Raw genomic sequence first — 24,189 nt, forward strand, 5'->3', positions numbered from 1 at the left:
GTTCGGATGAGTTGACGGGCCCTCATATTTCGACCACCAAATTACTACGTAAATTATATACTCCTTGATTGTGGTGTACTTTTCCCCAATTTGCAAAAATGAGAAGCCAAATGGCGAAAAAGACTCGAACCTAATGTATAACTCACTGTCGAGTTCTGATTGCAAAATTAAAAACAATACCAGTAGTCAATATTTTGAATCTTTCACATTCATTTAACGAGCATTGAACGACAAAATTTATTTTATCAAAAACAATCGTCAAGAAAATACAGCTAGTTAAGAAAAAGGCATTACTTTATTTTCAACGAATAAAATATGCGTTATTATTGTGCAACGGATTAGCCTTTTTAAGTTATTATGAATTATAGTATATAAATGTGTTGCTTATATAATTAATTAATTGTACTTTTATTGTCATCCATATAAGTGAAAACAATGGTCCAATTTTTTTTAATTAATCGGAAATGGCTCGAGTCATCATGCAATGAGCAAATGTTTGAAATAAGCAGTCAAAAGTCCAACAAAAAAATAACGGTCTAAGATCGTCATAAAAAATTCAGAAACTTTATGATCTACTACCTCTGTCCCTAAAAATTTGATACAGTTTACTATTTTGGTCCGTCCCTGAAAATTTGATACACTTCACTTTTACCAATTTTGGTAGTGGACCCCATATTCCACTAACTCATTCCTACTCACATTTTATTATAAAACTAATACTTTAAAAGTAGGACCCACATCCCACCAACTTTTTCAACTCACTTTCCATTACATTTCTTAAAATCCGTGTCGGGTCAAAGTGTAGCAAATTTTGGGGGACGGAGGTAGTATAAATTTCTAATAATTCAGATGGAATGATACATTACATTTCCATATACATACATCACATATTCATCGTAAAATGAATTCCTGTGTGTATAGAAGTTAGTCTAATTATACCTTGAAATCGTGACCAATAAAATCAAATAATCTTAAGATATCAAATACTCCCTCCGGCCCTACAAGAATGAACACAATTGAAAAGGTAAGAGAGATAGAAAGAAAAAGTAATTAAAATATTATTAGTAGATAATGTGTCCCACCTCAATAGAGAGAAAAAGAATATTCAAAATTAGAAATTGTATATTCGTGTGGAACAGATTAAAAAAGAAAAAAATGTATATTTTTTTGGAATGAATAAAGTACTTATACTAGTGAGATGTCTAAGGATAAGAAAGACGAAAAATTGCGTTACCTAAGTACTCCGATCCATATTAGATTGTCATGTAGGCATTCAAAATTGGCAAAATCTGAAAACCATTTTCCCTTGATTTTAAATGGGCATAGTGCTTAATCCACTTCAAATTGTCTGCTCTTTTAATTTGAGATTCATCATTTGCAAAATCGATTGTCATGTCCACTAAAATGGATCTACGCCATCTAGTGGAGACTGGTGTGTAAGGCAAACGGTTATTTTACTATTTTCAGTATGATCAAAATCTAAATGAATGTGCACCAAGAAAAAAAACATAGTTGATAATGTTGCAAAAAGAATTCAACTACAACAATAAAAGATTACTGATTTTTTTTTTAATTAAAGATGTTAATTTGTGTTTCTAAATATACAACTAACATTTAAAAAAAAAACATCCTTATTGTTGGTGTCCCAATTAAAATTAGAGGATGCAAATAGAAACGTCCTAAAAAATAAAAGATTAAGTTAATTTATCCTTAGTTAGGGAACGCTTTCTTTTGCGTCCTAAATTATTGTTATTTTTAAAAAAATTCCGACCCAAATAATTGGATTTTGATTTTTGTCCTTAAAAATAATACTCTATTTCGTTTCAAAATATGAGTCACATTTGGTTTAGACACAGGTTTTAAGAAATGTAAATAATTAATAGCGAGTTGGAAAATTAGTGGAATATGGAGTCTACTTTTTTATACCGATTTTATAATTGAATGTAAGTGAAGTGAATTAGTGGAATGATTGGAAAAGTGAAATATGACTCTTAATATGAGATAAATCGAAATAGTAAAATGTGACTATTATTGTGATACGGAGGCAGTAAGTTTTTGTAGTGAAATAAGACCACTACTTTTTTACTTGTAAGATTTTTATGAATAAAATTAAAATTTGAAACTACATTAATACAACTAAAAGTATAATAATTAAAACAATTGCTCCCTTTGTCCACGAAAAATAGGACACATTGTGAATGACACGAGTTTTAATGTGGAATCGGTTTAGTAGAGAGAAGGGACAAAATTAAGAAAGAAGTAGTGTTATTGGAATGTGAGGTCCATATTATTAGTAGTAAAAGAGAAGGGGAATAAGTAAGAGAGAAGTTGTTAAAAACTTTCCTTTTTTAAATGTGCTCTATTTTTTATGGACAACAAAAAGTTGGCGAATGTGCTCTATTTTTTGTGGACGAAGAGAATATATAAGTTTAAATTCAAAATGTACATAATTAAAAAAATTGTAAACATTGAAAAAAAATTCATAGTAAAAATCAATAATTTTAATATAGAAAATTAAGTTAAAAAAATATGAAATGTCACACGACGAGCTCCAATTGGTTGCAACGTCACAACGTGTATAAGCATGTAAAGGCGTGCGTGCAAAAGGTATATGCTCGGGATGCTTAGTGGGTAAGTAAGCACACGACAATGTGCTTAAGCATCCGCTATGGATGCTTAATTAAGTCAAATAAGAGGATTATTAGTCGAAATATTTTTATTGGTTTTTATTAATCGAGGTGTTTAATCTGATGATACATTCTTATATGCTTTCAAGGCTTCTAAATTCTACTAGTATTCAAACTTTAGTAAATAGTAATCATACCTAATTTGAAAATAAAATATACTACTCCATATTTGAAACCATCCTAGTAAATCTTAGTACAAGTTACAACAAGTCGATCCTAAGCTTTTTTATGTAGGCTATCAAAAATCGATAATTTGAAAGAAATCGTTGTCAAATCTAACTACTGACTATATTCCATATATATCTTTCAACTTTTTCATGAAATTAATATTTAATAGGATAACAGTTCAATTGTAATTTGAACAAATCGTAATGATTAGTACAAACAGTTAGTCACCTATTAAAATATCCAAACCCAGATTATTTATTTATTTCAATTAAAAAAGTCAAATCCTAATCTGAAGTAGAATGATTAAGAAAGCATATATAGAGAAGTGGTCTGAACACAAAATAAAAAAATCTAATCAATATGATAAAATGTCTGCAACACAAACTTCTCTATATTAATATACGTACATAAACGAACTTTTGAGTTACACTTGAAACAACTACTTGTGGGCATGTTCTTCGCCCTATAGACACTTGATCAATGCTTTGATTAAATCAACAAATGTTTACAGAGTCCAAACTTTAAATCCGAACTATTAATTGGTTCTTGAAATTACAAAATTTATTAATCTTAAAAATTTAAACTTTGTAAAAAATACTTTTCTCATCCCACAAAAATATGGATATTTGAGAGGACACAAGAATTAATGCACAATTGGTAAAATACGAGAGAGATAGAAAAAAAAGTATTTATAGTATTATTAGTAGAGAATGATGCCAAACTGATGCACTATTTTTTAGCACTAAATAAACCTGTAATTATACAGAGTATATGTAGTATAGCTAAAGATCAGTACCGGATATCCAACACGGGGAAGGCATACACGGACTGTCTATCTTCTACTAAGACTCAATTACTACTTGGAAAGATAAGAGAATTTTGAAAACTTTTGAAAACTGAAAATATTTGAAAGTAAATAACAACTGATTGCAAGAAAATCACGGAGATAAACGATAGAGATAAGGGAATTCCAGGGATGTGCGTTCACAGTTATGGTTATACAAATTCCAAACTACAATACCCTAGCACAGTTATTACTTTGATAGGACGAGTCACCTAGCTTATGCTCATGCGATGCAAACATTGATTACAAGATTATGGTTGTCAATCCTAACACGTAACTCCAAAAAGCTCCCAATACCCTTGAAAAGTCCCCACTCTCAATTAACAGGTGCCGTTTTAAGGGAAGCTAACTGTAACGTCTACTAAGTGGATCTAACTCGCTAGAACTCTCTCACAGTTATGAAGCAAGTTATATTAAATCATACAAGATTGTGTCACTCAATCATGCAGCATCAAGATTACTTAGGGAAGAAACAAAGTAAAAACAAAACGGATATTAAATAGAAAACTGGAATTGTATAACCAAAGTCGTTACTAACACATCCCTAGAATCCTATGAGTTTAGTTACACATAGTGAAATAAGCTAAACACATAGATTGAAGGGAATACAATTTGAACATAAAACTAAAGCAAATAAAACCCGTAGGTTGAAACTTTGTCGTTCTTGATGTTCTTGAAATCCTTCTTCAACTACTTGCGCAATTGAAGTACTCTAGCTTTTGATCTCTGCGAATTATTTTGCAAAAAGAAGCTCTCGAATTAGGGTTGGAGGAGGAGTCTTGGAGACTCCCCTTTTGGGGGCTATTGAAGGGTGAGTTCTATGAATTAGGTTATGGGGTATATATATGCTTGCGAAGGATTTAAATTTGGTAAATAGTCTCCTCCAAGCAATAGGAAAGATGTAAATTTCGTTCCCCATAGTAGAAGGAAAAGATTTGGCTTCACAATGTAATATCTTCTTTCCTTCTTCAAATTTCCGCCTAGACTGCATTTGACAGTTTTGCGCGACTTTGGTAGAACGGACATAACGTTCTCCAAAGAACTCCGATTGAGATAATCTTAGTACCAACTTGAAGCTCTTTTCAAGTCGAAGAGAATGGTGTGTAGAACACTCTGATCGGACTTCAGGATCGCCAGCAAATTGAGTTTGAACACAGCTGTCGTGCACCGCATTTCTGTGGCGGGCCGCCGCACCTTGGCCGGCGGTCGCCACGCGTTGTCCAGAAGCTTCTGACTCTTTGTGGCGGTCGCCACGCACTTCCCGGCGGTCGCCGGGCGTGTCTTTGTCAGCCTATGAACTCCGGCGGTCGTCGAACGCCACCTGAAGCTCCAGTTTCTTACTTTGCGTTTTTACTCCATTTTTAGGCTCAAATATGCACATTTCTCACAAAACATGTCAAAATACCAAAATGTATAAAATATGCAAATAATGGACATGTAATGAAACTTTGACATTAAAAACGGACCAAATAATGGCCTTAAAACCATGCAAAATCCGAGCGTATCAACTCCCCCAAACTTACATTTTTGTTTGTCCTCGAACAAAACAATAAAGACACAAGAATAGATGCACGGAATGCACAAGGACTAAACGTCATAATTTCCTCAAAAGATGAGAGAGCAGATTAAGTATGAATTAACGCAATCAAATCAAGCAAGGCTCATTAGTGCACTTTCATTACTAACTCGTAGAACACCTTGAATTCAAGCACTCACATGTGACAAACTTCCAAAGATGGAAAGTTTTCTTTCTCTCACTCTCAAAGTGTATATGGGCTAAGTGTATAAGCACTCAAATCATACATCATGCAAAGTTTACTATAGGCTTGCTCAAAATCTAATCCCTCTTCTACTAGATGTGATTAAGCATCAAAAGTCCGAAAGGTCTTTATCTTTGGTTGTAATGTAGGCTCTTTGGTAGGTGAGGAATATTTGGCTAAAACGTAACTTAAACAAAAAGATATCCCAAGTAGAGTAAAATTGACTCCACTTTTCTAATAACCCAAGACACTTCTAACACTTTATTTTTCTTCTTCAACTCACTTTCCAATCCTTTGATTTTATTTTTCTTTTTCACAACATTCCCACTTTTTCTTTTTCTTTTTTTTTTCTTTTCCTTTTCATAAGCATCCTTTCTAAGATCAAGCACAAATATGGAATTTTTGTATTTCATAACTTGTACTTTTTTTACATTAAGCACACTACTTTTTATACTTTCCTCCTTATCTCTCCAATTCCTTTACAAAATAAGATAACAAAAGCTAAACTAACCCAAGGAATTGTCCCCATTTATTTTGGCTTCCAAAGAATAGGCTTAAAGGCTCAAAATTGGCTGCAAAGGAAAAAAATTTGAAATTTTGAGAGGGTCAAATTTTTTGAATAAAAGTAGCTAGAAAAGATGGTCTATCATCCTCCTAAATCAACTTAAACACTATCTATGTAAACTTAGGCGGACTAGGAGCAAGTTCTAAAAACATATACACGAATGCAGATAAATCACACATGAAAGAATTTAGGCTCAAATCTCACACGGTATAAACATGATTCATGGCGAACAAACAATTCACTAATTATGCACCTTTTCACCAAACCATCAAATCAAAACGTCAAGCCACACTTAAACATAGATGGAATGTAATATCATCGACAACTCGATCTAAGGTGCGTCCCTACGCATGCGTGTGTCTAAGTTCCTCATGTTAAGTTCACGACATGGATTCAAGAAAATATTTTTTTAGAACACAAAAAGAAAACCCTAAATAAATCAAAAACCTAAACTCACCGTCCACCACTTCATCCCCCCAAACTTATTTACAACAAAGTGTAAAATAAGTTTGTAGAGTTGATAGGGACGTGAGTAAACTACTAAAAAGAAAACATACCTTGGAAAATTTCGCCCTGAGGCTTGACGGGGCAAAAATTCGAAAAAAATCAAAAAATTTGCGCTGGAGATTGTGCTCAGGTGGCGGTTCGCCGCGGCCGTTCGGCGGTCGCCGCACGATGTCAGTTTCTTTCCAGCGTTCAGGTGGCGGACCGCCGCAGCGTATGCGGCGGTAGCCACGTAAGGGTCAGAACCTGCGAAAATTTTTTCAAAGTAGAAAATAAACCAAAACCAAAAATACTTAAGAAACTAGAAATAAATGGTTGGGTTGCCTCCCAACAAGCGTTTGTTTTTCGTCTTTAACTTGACGTTCTTTGAAGCTCATGAGTTATCCCCCATCGTGGGAATTCCTTTGGGATGCCTTTGTACCTTCAACCTCGCAATGTGAGCATAAAATGAAGAAAATAGTAGTAGGATACAACACATAATACCTGACAATCCCCCAATCTTCAACCAAATCAAGGTGTAAAAATAATCACATGCAAGACGAATTAATCTACCTTGTTTCAAAAATCATCCCCCAACATGATCTCTATCCCCCAATAATTTGCAAGAATTTTCAATAAAATACCAAGAACATGCAAAACAATATAAGCTCAAGCATATACACAAGTCATGCAAGATAAAATAGCCTCACAATGCTATGAATATGAACTATGCATATCAACAATCAAATCAACGGGGTATTCAAATTTCATCCACAAGAAGAAGCTAATTCAAGCACACCCAACAATAATCAATTCCAATAACTCCAACTCACAAATTCACCAACAAAATATCAAAAGTATATCATCCCCCATCAAACCCCATGATAAACTACCAAAACATATACCAACAACAAAGTCATCCAATGAAAGTATTCAAGATCAAAGCTCAGAAATTACAAGAAGAACGTACCTTGCGTTGGTCGACAGTTGAGCACAAAAACAATTTGGTAGAATCCAAAGAATTTAATTGAGTGATGTGAATTTGAAGTGTGGGTGTGTGAATAATGTGGATAAATAGAATTTAAAGAGAGGGGAGAAAGTGGATGCTAGGGTTAGAAAGAAAAAGAATGAAAGAAAGAAGGAAGAAACATACCTTATGTGAAAATCTCGCGTCTAACATGCTTTAGCGGCCGCTGACTGCAGCTCAACGGACCGCCGTGGATGGTCTGTCCTTACTGTTCTTCTTTCGGCGGGCTGCCGCAATTAACGCGGCTACCGCCAACCCTGCTCCTGATTTTCTTATTTTTTATTTATTTTTATTTTTTTTGTTTTTAGAAAAAGGAAAATATTTTTTATTTTTTTTTTAAATTTTTTTAATAAAACAAATAAAACAAAAATTAAAATGAAGGATGGAAAAAAAAAAAACTACTAGCTTTAGTTCTACGGAGGAAAACTTCAGCTCTACGGAGGAAAAACAAACTAAACTAGAAAATTAAAAAAAAAAAAAAAACTAGAAAGCAATCAACATGGAACTTTATATCTCACCCACACTCTACAGAGCTTATCAAGTGTTGCAGCAGAAGATTTTGCAAACACAGAATGTGACAATGGACACATAAGATTGAACCCACACAAGTTGTACCTCAAATATTTCGTACAACTTCTTAGCTTGAACTTGGATTTTTCAGCTTTGCTCCAACTTTTCCTCCATGCATTACTTAATTGTGAATCTTCACCAAAATCAGCTTTGTTAGCAATAAAAGGAATTAACATTATAGAGAGAGAGGATTTGAAAGAATTAACCACAGTTTTATTTGTCTCATCTTCTTCATCTTCATGGGAAGGCATGGTCATGGTGTCAGCGCTAGGAACCTGCGATTCTAGGGACTTACTTTCAGGCGGCGGATCGCTGCAAAGTGGTGCAGCGGCCGTTGGTGGCTGCTCTGCATCAACGGTTGGCGAAGGTTCAGTTGGTTCCTTCTCTTTCTTTTTCTCTTTCCTCCCTACTTTAGTGGCCAAAATCCCCATATTGTATTCCAGTTCCCCCACTTGTGCGATAAGACTTGCCAATCTTTGCTCTAAAAGGTCAGTGTTTCTTTCCAAATTCATCAACCTCTGATTGGTCACCTTCCTATTTTCTTGTACCTCGGTGATGCAAATTTCTAACAGTTCCTCCCATTTGAAGCTGGGCTGTTCCTCATTTTCTTCTTCAATGATTGATTTTTCTTCAAAACATGGAAGTATCGCCTCAGTTATCATCTTGCTAATATTTTTGAGTCGTTCATTGGTCTCTTTGCATTTCTTCTCCATGGACTTCATTGTGTTTTCCATTCTAGTTTCTCTCCCTTGTTGTAGACTCTCCTCTCTGTATCTTTCAAGTTCTTGTAATATGAATTCAAGTCCATGACACCTTTGCTCGGATTCTTCATTGGTAGTGTATGCCCATGTTGGGTGGCTCCAATATTGAAACACATCCATTGTTGCGTTCCTTGCTCTTCTCAAGTACCTCGAAAGAAAATAAAAAAATAAATAAAAACAAATTAAACTAAAATAAAAAAAGCATAAAGCAATTAAAATCCAAAGTAGTAAAATTGTCCGTTTGAAGATATCACTCCAAAGTGAATTGTCTTCCCCGGCAACGGCGCCAAAAACTTGGTGCACTATTTTTTAGCACTAATTAAACCTGCAAGTATACAGAGTATATATAGTATAGCTAAAGGTCAGTACCGGATATCCAACACGGGGAAGGCAAACACAGACTGTCTATCTTCTACTAAGACTCAATTACTATTTGGAAAGACAAGAGAATTTTGAAAACTGAAAATATTTGAAAGCAAATAACAACTGATTGCAAGAAAATCACGAAGATAAACGATAGAGATAAGGGAATTCCAGGGATGTGCGTTCACAGTTACGGTTATACAAATTCCAAATTACAATATCTAGCACAGTTATTATTTTGATAGGACGAGTCACCTAGCTTATGCTCATGCGATGCAAACGTTGATTACAAGATTAGGGTTGTCAATCCTAACACGTAACTCCAAAAAGTTCCTAAAACCCTTGAAAAGTCCTCACTCTCAATTAACAGTGCCGTTTTAAGGGAAGCTAACTGTAACGTCTACTAAGTGGATCTAACTCGCTAGAACTCTCTCACAGTTATGAAACAAGTTATGTTAAATCATACATGATTGTGTCACTCAATCATGCAACATCAAGATTACTTAGGGAAGAAACAAAGTAAAGACAAAACAGATATTAAATAGAAAACTGGAATTGTATAGCCAAAGTCGTTACTAACACATCCCTTGAATCCTATGAGTTTAGCTACACATAGTGAAATAAGCTAAACATATAGATTGAAGGGAAGACAATTTGAACATAACATTAAAGCAAATAAAACCCGTAGGTTGAATCCTTGTCGTTCTTGATGTTCTTGAAATCCTTCTTCAACTCCTTGTGCAATTGAAGTACTCTAGCTTTTGATCTCTGTGAATTATTTTGCAAAAAGAAGCTCTCGAATTAGGGTTGGAGGAGGAGTCTTGGAGACTCCCCTTTTGGGGGTTATTGAAGGGTGAGTTCTATGAATTAGGTTATATGGCATATATAGGCTTGAGAAGGATTTAAATTTTATAAATAGTCTCCTCCAAGCAATAGGAAAGATGTAAATTTCGTTCCCCATAGTAGAAGAAAAATTTTTGGCTTCACAAGGTAACATCTTTTTTCCTTCTTTAAATTTGCGCCTAGACTGCATTTGACAGTTTTGCGCGACTTTGGTAGAACAGACATAACGTTCTCCACAGAACTCCGATTGAGGTAATCTTAGTACCAACTTGAAGCTCTTTTCAGGGCGAAGAGAATGGTGTGTAGAACGCTCTAATCGGACTTCAGGATCGCCAAAAAATTGAGTTTGAACACAGCTATAGTGCACCGCGTTTCTGTGGCGGGCCGCCGCACCTTGGACGGCAGTCGCCAAGCGTTGTCCAGAAGCTTCTGACTCTTTGTGGCGGTCGCCACGCACTTCCCGGCGGTCGTCGGGCGTGTCTTTGTCAGTCTATGAGCTCCGGCGGTCGCCGAAAGTGTTGCGGCGGTCGCCGGACGCCACCTAATGCTCCAGTTTTCCTAATTCGCGTTTTTACTCTCTTTTAGGCTCAAATATGTACATTTCTCACAAAACATGTCAAAATACCAAAATGTATAAAATATACAAATAATGGACATATAATGCAACTTTGACATTAAAAATGAACCAAATAATGTCCTTAAAATTATGCAAAATCCGAGCGTATCACAAACATATTAGATAGAAGAAGTTACTACTAAATATAAAAGGAGATTTTATGGAATATTTCAAAATAGAAAATGTCCTTATTTTTATGCGGACAAAGGGCATAACATATCTCTATCTGTGAATTTGAAAACCAATAATGGGGTTTAGAGATCATTATAGTAGTTTTATTTTAAATGAATATTAAACACTATACATTCCGCAGAATGGGGTTCGTTAGTAAACATAACGACAAACATGCTTAACTGAAATAATCAATGTTATTAGATATAATATCATAATTCATTGGTGGGCCTTAATATATGTTCGATAACATTAATTAATTATGCGGACCCCAAACACCTACTAATACACAGAGTGCTGGTGCCGATCCATAAATTTAATAGGTGGACATGAAGCCCATAACGGCCATGTGATACTCAATCAATAACAATTAAGTACAAAAATAAATAATTACCAAAGGAGGCTATTTCTGAATCAGCCCATTAGCAAATTTGAATTTTTGCGAGAAAACAATATGGTCAATTTTTTGGAACTTTTGACGAAATGTCCTATTAGGGGTATCAAACCTATTTAAGTTTTAGTATTCTTGGTGATAATTTAGCGAATTCATATTAGGGCTACCATGAAACCTTGTAATCATAATATGAGGTCAGTGAATTAATCCCTGATAATTTTAGTATGAACCCAGCCAAATCATATCGGGCCACTGGAAATTTTTGATACGACACGATAACACGACACGGACCTGCACGAAATTAACACGACACGAACACGCACGTTCAGGATTTGGGTCCTTATAGGGTCGACCCAATAAGAACACGAAGATAACGGGTTGGGTCGGGTCGTATTTGGGTTACACGTTAAGAAAAAAAATAATTATTCTTATTAATTAAAAAATTATTAAACTTTAATTTTAGTTATTTTTGTTGATTAAAAATATTATACTTTAATTTTAATTAATTAAAAAATATTATAATTTAATTTTAATTAATTAAAAAATATTATACTTTAATTTTATTAATTAAAAAATATTAATTAATATTTTTATGAATTTTAAGAAAATATTATGCTTAGATTTTATTAAATATTAATTTTTTTTAATTATTTAATTTTATTATATAGATTTAATTTTACTATAATTAAATTTTATTATTTTGATTAAGAAAATAATTATTTTAATTTGTTAATTTTTTATTTTATCGTGTAATATCATGTTTAAATCGTATAATATCATCATGTTTTAGTCGTTATCGTGTTGTGTCAAGCTAACTTACTATCATTAACAGAGAGTTGACTTTTTAATTGGGTACACGATAACACGCATGAACCCGATGATTTCGGGTTGGGTTGGGACATGATTGGGTTGGGTCGATAATGGGTTGACACGATAACGACCCAACACGCACGATTTGACAGCCCTATATCGGGGGCTTATTAGACATGTAAGATGTAAGTTTGATATGAAAAAAATAAATTGATTGTGCATGGTTTGAAGTTATACCATATAGATTGGTTAATTTTGGCATGAATTCAGTCGATTCACATTAGGCTTGTCAAACTTTAATACTCAAATCAATCATCAATTTTAATGCAATAAAATTTGAGTGGTAAAAAGAAAAACTATAAAAATATTATTAATGGAAAATGAGGTCTGGCTCATTAAAAAGAAAAAAATTACCAAAAACTAAAAGTACACTAATTTTGTGAGACGGAGAAAAATGACAAAAGTGTAATATATATTATCACCCAACGTCTGTAACTGTTTGTCATTTATTCCCTCCTTTGTAACTGCTGCACTACCCACTTTAATAGAATTGAAATCCACGTTCTCTACCCCTGGTAGAATTAATATCCACATTCTCCACCTCCTCCACTTCAGCAAAACCATAGTTCACCACCCTTCGGCATCCCCTTTTGTAAACGAGCCATGGTCGAGCTCGGTTTGTGTCACTTTGATGACGACTCGTATCATTTCGACACAGGGGGCGAGGACGACCTCTTCCCTGATTTGGCCGCCGGCGATGGATCTCTCTCCGCCACCACAACTTTTCTCCCTGCTGCTGATACCGATCTCTACTTCAGTGAGCCGGGCGACGAAAACCTTTGCAAGACCTTATCCGATCCAACTCTACTACCATTAGAGGTATCATCTCCGCAATTTGCAGGAACATTCACATTAACATTCTCCTTTTTGGGGGCAATTACATGCCTTCCACCCTTTCCCTCTGTGGATTTCCCCTTTTCCTCTGCGGATTTCTCCTTTCCATCCGTCTCCTTCTTCCGCGTCCTAGACAAATAGGCAGCGATGCGGAAACCGGCTGAATAACAAATCCGTTTTTGGAAGGGGAGATCCAAGCAATTACGTGTTCGGGGGATCCGATGAAGGGCTGGCGGGGGCCAGAGGTTGACGGGCGTGGGGACGGGAGGGGAGTCGAAGTCGAGGAGGAGGCGATCGAGTTGCACGAATTGGCCTAATTGGAGGCGATCGTTGAGAATTAGGTCAGTGTCGCGGGCGGAGAGGGAGACGTAGGTCAGTGACAGCTGGATGTAGAATACATTGTGCGGCCAGAGGGAATCGGCGGCGGAGAGAGCGAGGAGGATGCCGATGACCTGGAGGAGGGGGCTACGGTGGTCACAGGTGACTTTGATGTTGGAATTCATCGACTGGAGGAGCTTGAGAAGGATTCCGGGAGTTAGAGAGGCCATTTTGTAGAGTGGTGGAAAGGGGAAGGGATAAGAATTGAAGAGATTGAATGGTTTAAGAACTTTGGTGGAAGTATTCTGGAAAAGGAAAATTAGATACTCCACAAAATGAAGGCCTCGGCTATAGCAGTGCCGTGCAATACAATATTATTCTCTGGTGTGTCTTACATTTTCCTACCTTATTTTATAGAACTCTCCTACTTAAGAAAAGTAAATAAGAAAAGTAAATACAATAATGATTAAGAATTAAAGATAGCATAATGGCCATATTATCACCCAACGTCTGTAACTGTTTGTCATTTATTCCCTCATTTGTAACTGCTGCACTACCCACTCTAATAGAATTGAAATCCACGTTCTCCATGTTAGGTTTGGTATACTGAAAAGCATTTTTCGAGCAAGTTTCGCGCGAATAGAATCTTGCTTGTATACGTAAAACTCTACAATCCACTTTTAACCCGATTCAGTATTATTCGAGCAGTCTCGCACGAATAGAATCACTATTATTATTACATTGTGTTTGCTTGTGCATTTATAAGATGTTTTATAAACATTTAAATGTATAAGAAGCAAACAAAGCCTAAGTCTTTTGCTTAGTAGACTGGTTGTGGGCGACGTCCACTTTAAGGTAACTACAGTCGGTTCTATGCAATGCTTTGCAAAAGAGAAAGAAGAATTTCACAACCTAGATAGGCTTTGTATACCTATCGTGAAAGGTTGCAATGTCAGTCCACATATTACTAAGCCTTACTGAAATAAGATGACATTGGTGTGGTATAGCACTGAACGGATCTAACAGCAAGACGTGTCTTTATGCTATCTACCGAAAGACTAGGTCTTGATAACATACTATTTCTTAATCTACATATGTTAGCATTGAGCATACGGTATTGATTATGCACTACTTTGACTTATCAAATGGTGCGGGTTTTTCGCAACCCAATAATCCCGATATATTGGGTAGTGGTGATTAATATCTAGCGGTGCTAGGATTGCTATTATGTTGAAACGTGCGCGAGGTGAGTCTCGTTTGATAATGTCCTCAAGAGGAGCTCGAACAAGGTTTTATTATTCGGAAAACTGGCCAGTTGGAGTTTTATTACTCTATGAATAATAAATAAATGATTCTTGATGAGTCCACTCTTGGAATTAATAAGATATTAATTAATTAAATCCATAACAGACATTAATTAATTAATGACTTAATTAATTAATGGACATTTATATCTTAAGCGCGGGTAATAAATAATAAACAAAGTGGAAATCCGAATTACTTGTAATTTCGGATTTGGATGGGGAGAGTTCAATATTACTTCTGTAGTGGATGCTCGTAATATTCCAATTAAAGCTTGTATTAAATTGTGGGTTCAATTTAATTAGTAAAAAGCTAATTGGGGGAGCCCATATCATAAACCTTCCATAGATCCCTGTCTGGGCCTAAAAAGAACTTAATATAAATAGGAGAATAAAGGAGAGACAGACACATAATTTAAGTTTATTTGAAATTTTCGATCTCCTCTCTCTACAGAAGGAGTCGAAATTTTCAGCTTTCCTCCGTGAGAATTTTGTGTCTTCTTTATTCGAGTCCTAATATTTGATAAGATCAGTCCACCACCCTGATATCGAGATACAGTTCGGGAACCAGAGAGATGATCCGTGGTCTAGTATTGAAGATCATCACGTGGAGAAGGCGCGAGCAATCGACGATTCTTTGGAGAATCAAAACGGTAACTCTAAACCGTAGAAATCATGTTTAGGATTTACTTTCTTTGAGCATGAATTATTTGTGTTCTAGCATGCAATTATCCGTTTAACATGTGAATTGATTGATCCCATAATTGGTCAAATAGATCCGTGTCTGATTTATTTGTTTTGTACAAGTCTTCCGCTGTGCAAGGGGCACCAAACCCCAACACTCCACCCCTGGTAGAATTAATATCCACATTCTCCACCTCCTCCACTTCAGCAAAACCATAGTTCTCCACCCTTCGGCTTCCCCTTTTGTAAACGAGCCATGGTCGAGCTCGGTTCGTGTCACTTTGATGACGACTCATATCATATCGACGGAGCGGGCGAGGAGGACCTCTTCCCTGATTTGGCCGCCAGCGATGGATCCCTCTCCGCCACCACAACTTTCCTTCCAGCTGCTGATACCGATCTCTGCTTCAGCGACCCCGACGACGAAAACCTTTGCGAGACCTTATCCGATCCAACTCTACTACCATTAGAGGTATCATCTCCGCAATTTGCAGGAACATTCACATTAACATTCTCCTTTTTGGGGGCAATTACATGCCTGCCACCCTTTCCCTCTATGGATTTCCCCTTTCCCTCTGCGGATTTCTCCTTTCCCTCCGTCTCTTTCTTCCCCGCCCTAGACAAATAGGTAGCGATGGGGTCACCGGAGGAATTGGAGTTGGAAACCGGCTGAATAACAAATTCGTTTTTGGAAGGGGAGATCCGAGCAATTACGGGTTCGGGGGATCCGATGAAGGGCTGGCGGCCGGCGACGGGCCGGAAGTTGACGGGCGTGGGGACGGGAGGGGAGTCGAAGTCGAGGAGGAGGCGATCGAGTTGCACGAATTGGCCTAATTGGAGGCGATCGTTGAGAATTAGGTCAGTGTCGCGGCCGGAGAGGGAGACGTAGGTTGAATTGAGGGAGTCGGACAGCTGGACATAGAATACATTGTGCGGCCAGAGGGAATCGGCGGCGGAGATAGCGAGGAGGATGCCTATGACCTGGAGGAGGGGGCTGCGGTGGTCGCAGGTGACTTTGATGTTGGAATTCATCGACTGAAGGAGCTTGAGAAGGATTCCGGGAGTTAGAGAGGCCATTTTGTAGAGTGGTGGAAAGGGGAAGGGATAAGAATTGAAGAGATTGAATGGTTTAAGAACTTTGGTGGAAGTATTCTGGAAAATGAAAATTAGTTACTCCACAAAATGAAGGCCTCGGTTATAGCAGTGCCTTGCAAATATTATGACATATATAAAATGCAACTAGAAAACTATTATCTTGACACGTTGTAATGGCACTTATTGCACGTGTGAGGAAAAAAATGTAATAATAAGCAAAGTGTGAAGATAAATCCTTCTTTATTACACTAAAAAAAGTGTCAAGAAAAAACTCTTGTCATCACAATGTATAGTGTCATAAAGTATTCTTTTAAACTACACTATATAAATTCACGAAAATTTACAAATCAACCCCACAAATATATATTATTACAACTTCCCACATATATTTATTTGATTTATACTTTTGACCTACAAATTGCTGTAATTTGTATTTTCATCCTATAAATATTTATAAATTACATTTAGTCCTTCAAATTTTTATATTTACATATTTATTAAATACATAATTACGTTTCCACTTTCAATGTAAAAAAATCATATTAAATTGCTATTAACCATCCAACAAAATTTAAATAAACAACTAATTCAAATAAAATGCTAAATTTGAATAACAAAAATCCAATGTCATAATGATCTTACATAAAAAACCTACGTGCATAAATAGTAGATTTGCATATTTGAAGGTTGGCATTGTAATGATGCGTTTGCAAGGTGAATTCGGTTTATGGAAAATCTGAGGCAAGGAAGGAGAAGTCTGGCATTGTAATGATGCATCTGCAAGGTGAATTCAAGTCAAGGTTGAGATTTGTTAGTATACCTTGAATCTGTACAGGATCGTGTTTCCTAATTGGAATAGGATTATGTTTCCGAATTAGGATAGGATTTTATGTGTGCCTATTTATATGGGAGTAGGGCACATAATTTTGTGATCTGAGATCTGACAGATCCAATCTGTAGCCATAATCTGAAAACCGCAGTCATAATACAATTTGTTCTTCGTTCTTGCCCGTGGACGTAGCCAACACAACGTTGGTGAACCACGTAAATTATGTGTCTATTTACGTTCTTTTGTTTCTCGATTCACAATTGCCCTATTTGTCATAACAATTGTGAACATTCATTTTATAATTTTGTGAACAGGCAGCAATGGTGGAACGTAGTAGTCAACTTCCCGAAGGTGCCGAAGATCAAATTGCTCCAAATTACATATTTTTCCAAATAATGGGAAAGGACAAACCAGGCCAAGTAAGGATGATGGACAAGGGAGTGTGTCCAACAGACCGTTTGCTCTGATAATTTGTTAGGATCGTCGACTGCAACAAACGTTTGATATTGTCCGCTTTGGGTCAAGCCCGCACGGATTTGTTTTTGGGTCACTCCCAAAAGGCCTCAAACTAATTGGGTTGGACAGGAATTATATACACCTTCCAACTTCCCTCAGACTCCCGATGTGGGATGGAGTTTGTACATAACAACAATGAAATTGCATAATATATTCCATACAATGGGAAAATATAGTGCAACATACAATTTTAGTTGATACATCATCACTCGTGTTTCCACTCGAAGAAACAAAACAGGAACTAAAAAGTTGAACACGGGTTGGGCATCGTTCGTGTTCCTTTGTCTAGGAATATGTATATTGTTAGGATACTAATATGTCATAATAATAATGATGAAATTAAACATAGAAAAAAGAAAACATTACCAATTTTTCTTTAACTTGTGCAAATGAAGTCTTTCTTGTAGTTTGATTCATTAACTTCTTTGCTCGAACTTTTTGGTTCTCTTACTTATTTCCTAATAGCAAGTCAAAAATCCAAATGATTAGATTCATAGCTTAAATGAAATATCATTATATAAAGAAAAACTAGAATAAACCTTTGCATTCTCCGTTCTCCAGTAAGTAAGACAATTGATCCATTGATCTTCTAAAACTCTGTCATCCTTGTCATGTATTAAAAGCTCGATAGGTACATCAGCCCAATACCTCGTTTTCAAATAATGCTTCCAACTTCTCCATTTAACTCCAATGGAGGCCACTACCCATTTCTCAGCAATGGTAGGGACAGTGAATCGTGCCTTAGATAAAGACATACATTGTTATAACTATATAATATATATATATATATATATATATATATATATATATAGGGGAGCATTAAGCTCCTTTTACCCCTTTAGATACTATTTCCTTCTTAATATCAACCATTAGATGGATGGAATGGACGGACTAGATTAAAAGAGTAGATCTGATCCCGTGTTGCATTATTAGTTCATTTTTGTGCATTATAAGGGTAAAGCTGTAAAACAACAATGGATCCCACGCGTTTCAAAACAGAAGGTATGATATCAGCGGGATATTCATTGAAACAGATTGACCTTCCATCCAATCACTCTCTCTCTCTCACAATACCTCTCTCTTCCCTCAACCCACGATCAAAACCCTTTCTCTCTCATTTCCATTGATTTGTGAACCCTTCCGCCGCTAAAATCGGAGAATCTCCATTAGAATAGTCGACTGTTGCCGCCGTAACACCCTTGGGCGACGAAGCAACATTGTAATCGGGGGGAGATTTTGAATCGACAACAAGGTAGGGTTCTAAAAGCTTCGATTTTTGGTACTATACCAGTTTGAGTGTTGTTTGTAGCCGGAAAAACATCATATAGTCGTCGATTCAGAGTTTTCAACTAAAAACAATGACGATTTTGTCATACATTTGGTCGACATTTTTGAAAATCGCTACTTCTTTTTCATGTATTTTTGTTTTTTGTTCATTATTCAACCTTTTAGTAAATTCGAGTTCTGGATTTGGGCTACGATCGATTTTATTTATCCGAAACACTCTTACCTTTTCTTGGTGGTGCAGTTTTTCCTGTACAGGGTTTTCATTTTTGGTTAGGGTTCTAGGAATTATTGTCTTTTATAGTTAATTATTGCCCAACCAATTGTGTGTTTCTCGATGTTGTAGAAATCTTATTGTGTTGTGTTTGTTGGTCTGAAAAGCAGGATAACCATGTCGAAGAGAGGAAGGCCGTTTAAAACACAACCAACATCGAATGCAGGCAATCTAATTAAGCATATAATGTGTGTACATTATATTAGATGTTGGTGTATATTATGTTGTGGTTTTAAGTTAAATGTATTGGTTTCATAGTATGCTACGAGTTCTGTTAAGTTTTGGCTGTCCCCCCGAAGTGTTGGTGTGTTTGAGTAGGTGTTTTTGTTCATTTTATGCATTATTTGCTTGGTTTGACACAATATAATTCTTTGGAAATCATTACATTATTCTGTGTAAAAGTGAAACATTATTTAAGCATATTTATGCATTACATTCTTTATCCAGATGTGAAACATTATTTCAGTTCGTTTTTTGCATTATTTGCTTGGTTTGACACATTGTAATTCTTTGAAAATCATTACATTGTGTAAAAGTGAGACATGATTTAAGCAGATTTATGCGTTACTTCTTTATCCAGATGTGAAACATTATATTAGTTCGTTGTTTGCATTATTTGCATGGTTTGACACATTATTTGTGTGATGCTATACATTACTAAGTAGTATGTTGCATTTTTTTTGTATGCATTTGACAGATGTACATTATTGGGTTAAATTTATGAATTATTTTGTTGATATTGTACATTATTCATTAATGATGGCATTAGGATATAAGTTAAACTATACATTGGTTAAATTTAAAGTTTTGCATTATTTATTCATTTTTTAACATTAATTAGCAAGATTTGTGCATTAAGGAATACATATGTGAAACATCTGTGTCTTATTTTGGTCAGCAACTAAGCAACATTGATTTGATTTTGAGGAAGCGGTAGTCGATGTCTTCCAATCGCATTGGCCCACAAGCTTCAGCATAGATTAGCCGAGGAAAAAGCAAAGACTAGTACAACCCGTGAAGATGTTGAGCCTAGAAAACCTAGAGGAAAAAAGGCAAACCATCTGTATTGTCGTCGCACCCTAACGGAGTATTTGAATGCTTTAAAAAGTCTGACTCCAAGGCAGAAAGAAGCTGTAAAGGAATTGCGTTGATAACTTATGTTGGAAGTTCAGGTAGCGGACTTGTTGCGTAGCTCGTTTTCAACAATATCAAGTTTTCTAAACTTGTGGAAATCCAATATATATTTTTGTATTAGGTGATAATATCATTATCTTAAACCATATAATGGATGAAAAGTAACGTATAATGCACAGTTTGAAATTTATAATGTATTATATGAATAACATAATGTATAATAAATTAGCTACTTTTTAAAACTTCTCTAATGGCTATAAATGAACTAATAATGTATGAAATGTGAATAATAATGTATATAATGTAATGAATGTGACTACTAATGTATGGAAAATGATAGTGATCGAATGAGCTAAATTACATATTTTATAACAAACCTTAACCAATCATGTGATAAATAATGCACTTTACAGTACTAATTGCGTATAGAGAGTTATTTGCTTCGTTACAAATAATGTACAACTTTAATAATATTAATGTACAACGACATAATAATAATGTACTATATGTGAAGAATAATGTAACTGATGTCAGTATCAGGTAGAGATGTAATATTGCGTAAAAAATAAAGTTCTTGTAGCTAATTATGCACTAATAACATAATAATAATGCATTTTTATTAATGCATATAATGTACCAAAATGTACGACTAATGAGAATAAGTTAATGGATAACAGACGAAGACTAATCCGAAGAACAATAAAAATAAGATGGGATAGAGCTTCGTGATATTAAAAAAATCATCAACATTTCCTTTTGCCCTTGCGCAACGCATTCTCCTTCTCCATCTCTTTAAGCATTGGACAATTTCTAGAATCGTGACGGCCCCATCTCATCGCAAGCCTTACACCGTCTCTAAGGCCTAGCGGCCTCCTTTATAGCCTTTTCTCTCTTGGAAATCATAACAAAAACATATCAGGAAAAGTATACATTACATAACATACATTGTACATTACTAATTAGCTAAACTACATTATACTTAAGTATTTGTACATTATATTTCTGGGTTAAAACTAAACTCTAGCAGAGATGACAACTAAACCCTATAGGAATGACTAAAACTCGTGAAATTTGACGACGGTTGTGTTACTTACTCTATGCTATACCCTGGCCCCAACGATTTCTAAACCCTTAGGGAAAGGATTTAAGTTGCGCCAAAACATCAAACACAGTCAATCTTTCTGTATGAAATAACAACAAAAAATTCTCTAAAACATCTACATTATACATTACAGTACATACATCGTTCATTACTGATTACATAAATTACATTACACATAGATATTTGTACATTATGTTTGTCAGTTAACACTACTCCATAGCAGATATGATATCTGAACCCTAGATTAATGACTGAAACTCGTGGACTACGGCAAACGTTGTGTTACTTAATTCATACTACACCTCAGCCCCAAGGATTGCTAAACCCTAGGAGAATAAATTAAACTAGCACCATATAATCAAACACTGCCAATCTTAAACTGCTCATGAAATTGTATAACTCAACCAAACAAAAGAGTCAGATCAAGGATTACTGCTGCAATCGGTTTTTAAGATTACAAAACAGTTTAATACTCAAAACAGGAACAAATTACATTACCTTCTTCCATTGTTGCAGAACAAGAACAAAATTCACGACGGGTCCAACTCTTTTGATTCGTGTAATTCACGACGGCTCCAAATTAACGACACATTCACGACGCCAATATTCATACGTGTTATTCTGATCCCATACTACATCCTAGCCCCAACGATAAATAAACCCTAGGGGAAAGGATTTTAGTTGGGCCAAAAAATCAAACAATGCCAATGTTACCGTATAAAATTACAACAAAAACTGCTATGAAACTTATACATTATAGTACATACATCGACCATTATTGATTCGAAAAATTACATTACACATAGATATTTGTGCATTATTTTAGGAAGTTGAAACTACAAAATAGATTACATGATACCTAAACCCTACGGGGATAAATAAAACTACTGCCAAGGATTGAAAGAGAGTCATACTAAACAATACTGCTCAAATCAATTTTTTTTTAAGATTACAACCACGTTTAATACTCAAAACAATAACAAATTAAATTACCTTCTTCCATTGTTGGCGAACAAGAACAAAATTCAAAAAAGGTCAAACTTGAGAGAAGTGATTCATGACTGAAAGAAGTGATGGCTGAGAATTCTTGTGAAATTTGAGAAAAGTGATTCACGACTAGGTTGAGATTGAGATTTATTGGAGAGAATATTCAACGGAGAAGAAAAGATTTCAGTTTGGAGAGAGAAGAAAGATCTCGTCTAATTCTATGAGAAACCGCTGTGATTTATTGAGAGAAAATCAAGGAAGTTTCCAAAACTAACTCTATTGTGTATTCCTAAAAGGCCCTGAATGTTTTTTTTAAATATTTTAATTAATTTCATGTGGCAATATTTTGGGCCATAAGATCTTGATATTGAACAGCCAAGATTAAATTGAACAATTGAACAAAACATATAAAAAGGATATGAATACATCCCTATATATATATATATATATAATATATATATATAATTGGCAATGTTCTGGAATAAAAAATAGATCACATTAACTTGTAAGAGTTAAAGTAAAATAGAACTTAAATAACAATTAAGAATTCAGAATAATGTAGTGTGATCATCTGTTCAAAAATGTACTTTTAGCAAAACTAGATCCAATGATTTAAACAACATGCAAGAACACACATATATGTGTCAGCTTCACATCAAGTATTAAGTACTAAATATATGTGATAATAGGATTACCATGAAAAGTGAGCATTAAAAAGTCATGTCAATGCATGTCAAAACATAAGCCACATGTTAAATAACATAACAAATGCTTAACAAGTGTAGTAAACGAGAAATCTAACGTAGTCCAAAAGCATAGAAGGATTAAAGAGCATGATAAATTAAATAAACTACACTCTTTTGAAATTTTATTACCTTTACGAAGTCGAGCATGTCATATTTTTTCCCCTTTGGCATGGCACGCCAATTATTAACATCTAATGGACAATATCTACCATTTCTTGTCCTAAACAAAAAGATCAATAATTTGGCGATTTAAATTTTTCCAAATTAAAAATTACTAGTAAAAGAAGTTTTTAAAAGTATCTTTATTTTTAAATTAAATAAAAAATTATATTATGTCATTAAACGGGTGAGTGGTGATTTAATCTTTTTTAAACTTTGTTAATGATAAAAGGCCTCTCAAGTTAACCACTACTAGAGATAGAAATCTCGAAACCCAATTGCGGGTTTTAAAATTTTAAATAGACAAAGTACTAAAATGGAATAATTGAGATTACGGCAAAAAATGGGTTTGGGTGGTTTTTTAATTTGATGTTATATTGTTTAATAAATCCATCGATTCTATTTGTTTCATATTTTATCAAACATATAATGATTTTCCTTCCCTATCACCTGGCCACATTTTTTTACCTTTAGATGTAAACCTTTATGATAGATTCCTTTCCTCTTAAACGGCCTTTTTTAACCCCTCTTTGAAGCCATATGTCACATACATTGGAATGAAAGTAAAATAGACAATAGGGGTAAAAAATATAGTGAAACTTGAGATCATTTCATCAAACACTTGAGGAGTAAAACAAAATTAGTTTTAAAATTATCACATCCCTATAAAAATTTAAATTAAACCTATAGTATGTGATTTAAAAATATAATCTATGTTTAAAAGTGATTATCTTTCCCCGTGAATATATTATATCATTCGTTTTAAAAAATTTTATTGAAAACTCCCCTTTCAAAAATAAACAA

The 24,189-nt window shown here is 35.0% G+C and overlaps 1 protein-coding gene across 1 annotated transcript; it reads left to right on the forward strand.

Moving 5' to 3' along the window:
• The first annotated feature begins 12,671 nt into the window (after window positions 1-12,671).
• On the forward strand, window positions 12,672-17,703 carry LOC125193860. The gene is made up of 2 exons (XM_048091785.1): window positions 12,672-12,941; window positions 17,498-17,703. The coding sequence occupies exons 1-2, from the start codon at window positions 12,726-12,728 to the stop codon at window positions 17,648-17,650; spliced, it is 369 nt and encodes a 122-aa protein (XP_047947742.1). The 5' UTR covers window positions 12,672-12,725; the 3' UTR covers window positions 17,651-17,703.
• The last annotated feature ends 6,486 nt before the right edge of the window (window positions 17,704-24,189 follow it).

Source organism: Salvia hispanica, chromosome 6 (genome assembly GCF_023119035.1).
Source record: "Salvia hispanica cultivar TCC Black 2014 chromosome 6, UniMelb_Shisp_WGS_1.0, whole genome shotgun sequence".
Taxonomy (NCBI): Eukaryota; Viridiplantae; Streptophyta; class Magnoliopsida; order Lamiales; family Lamiaceae; genus Salvia; species Salvia hispanica.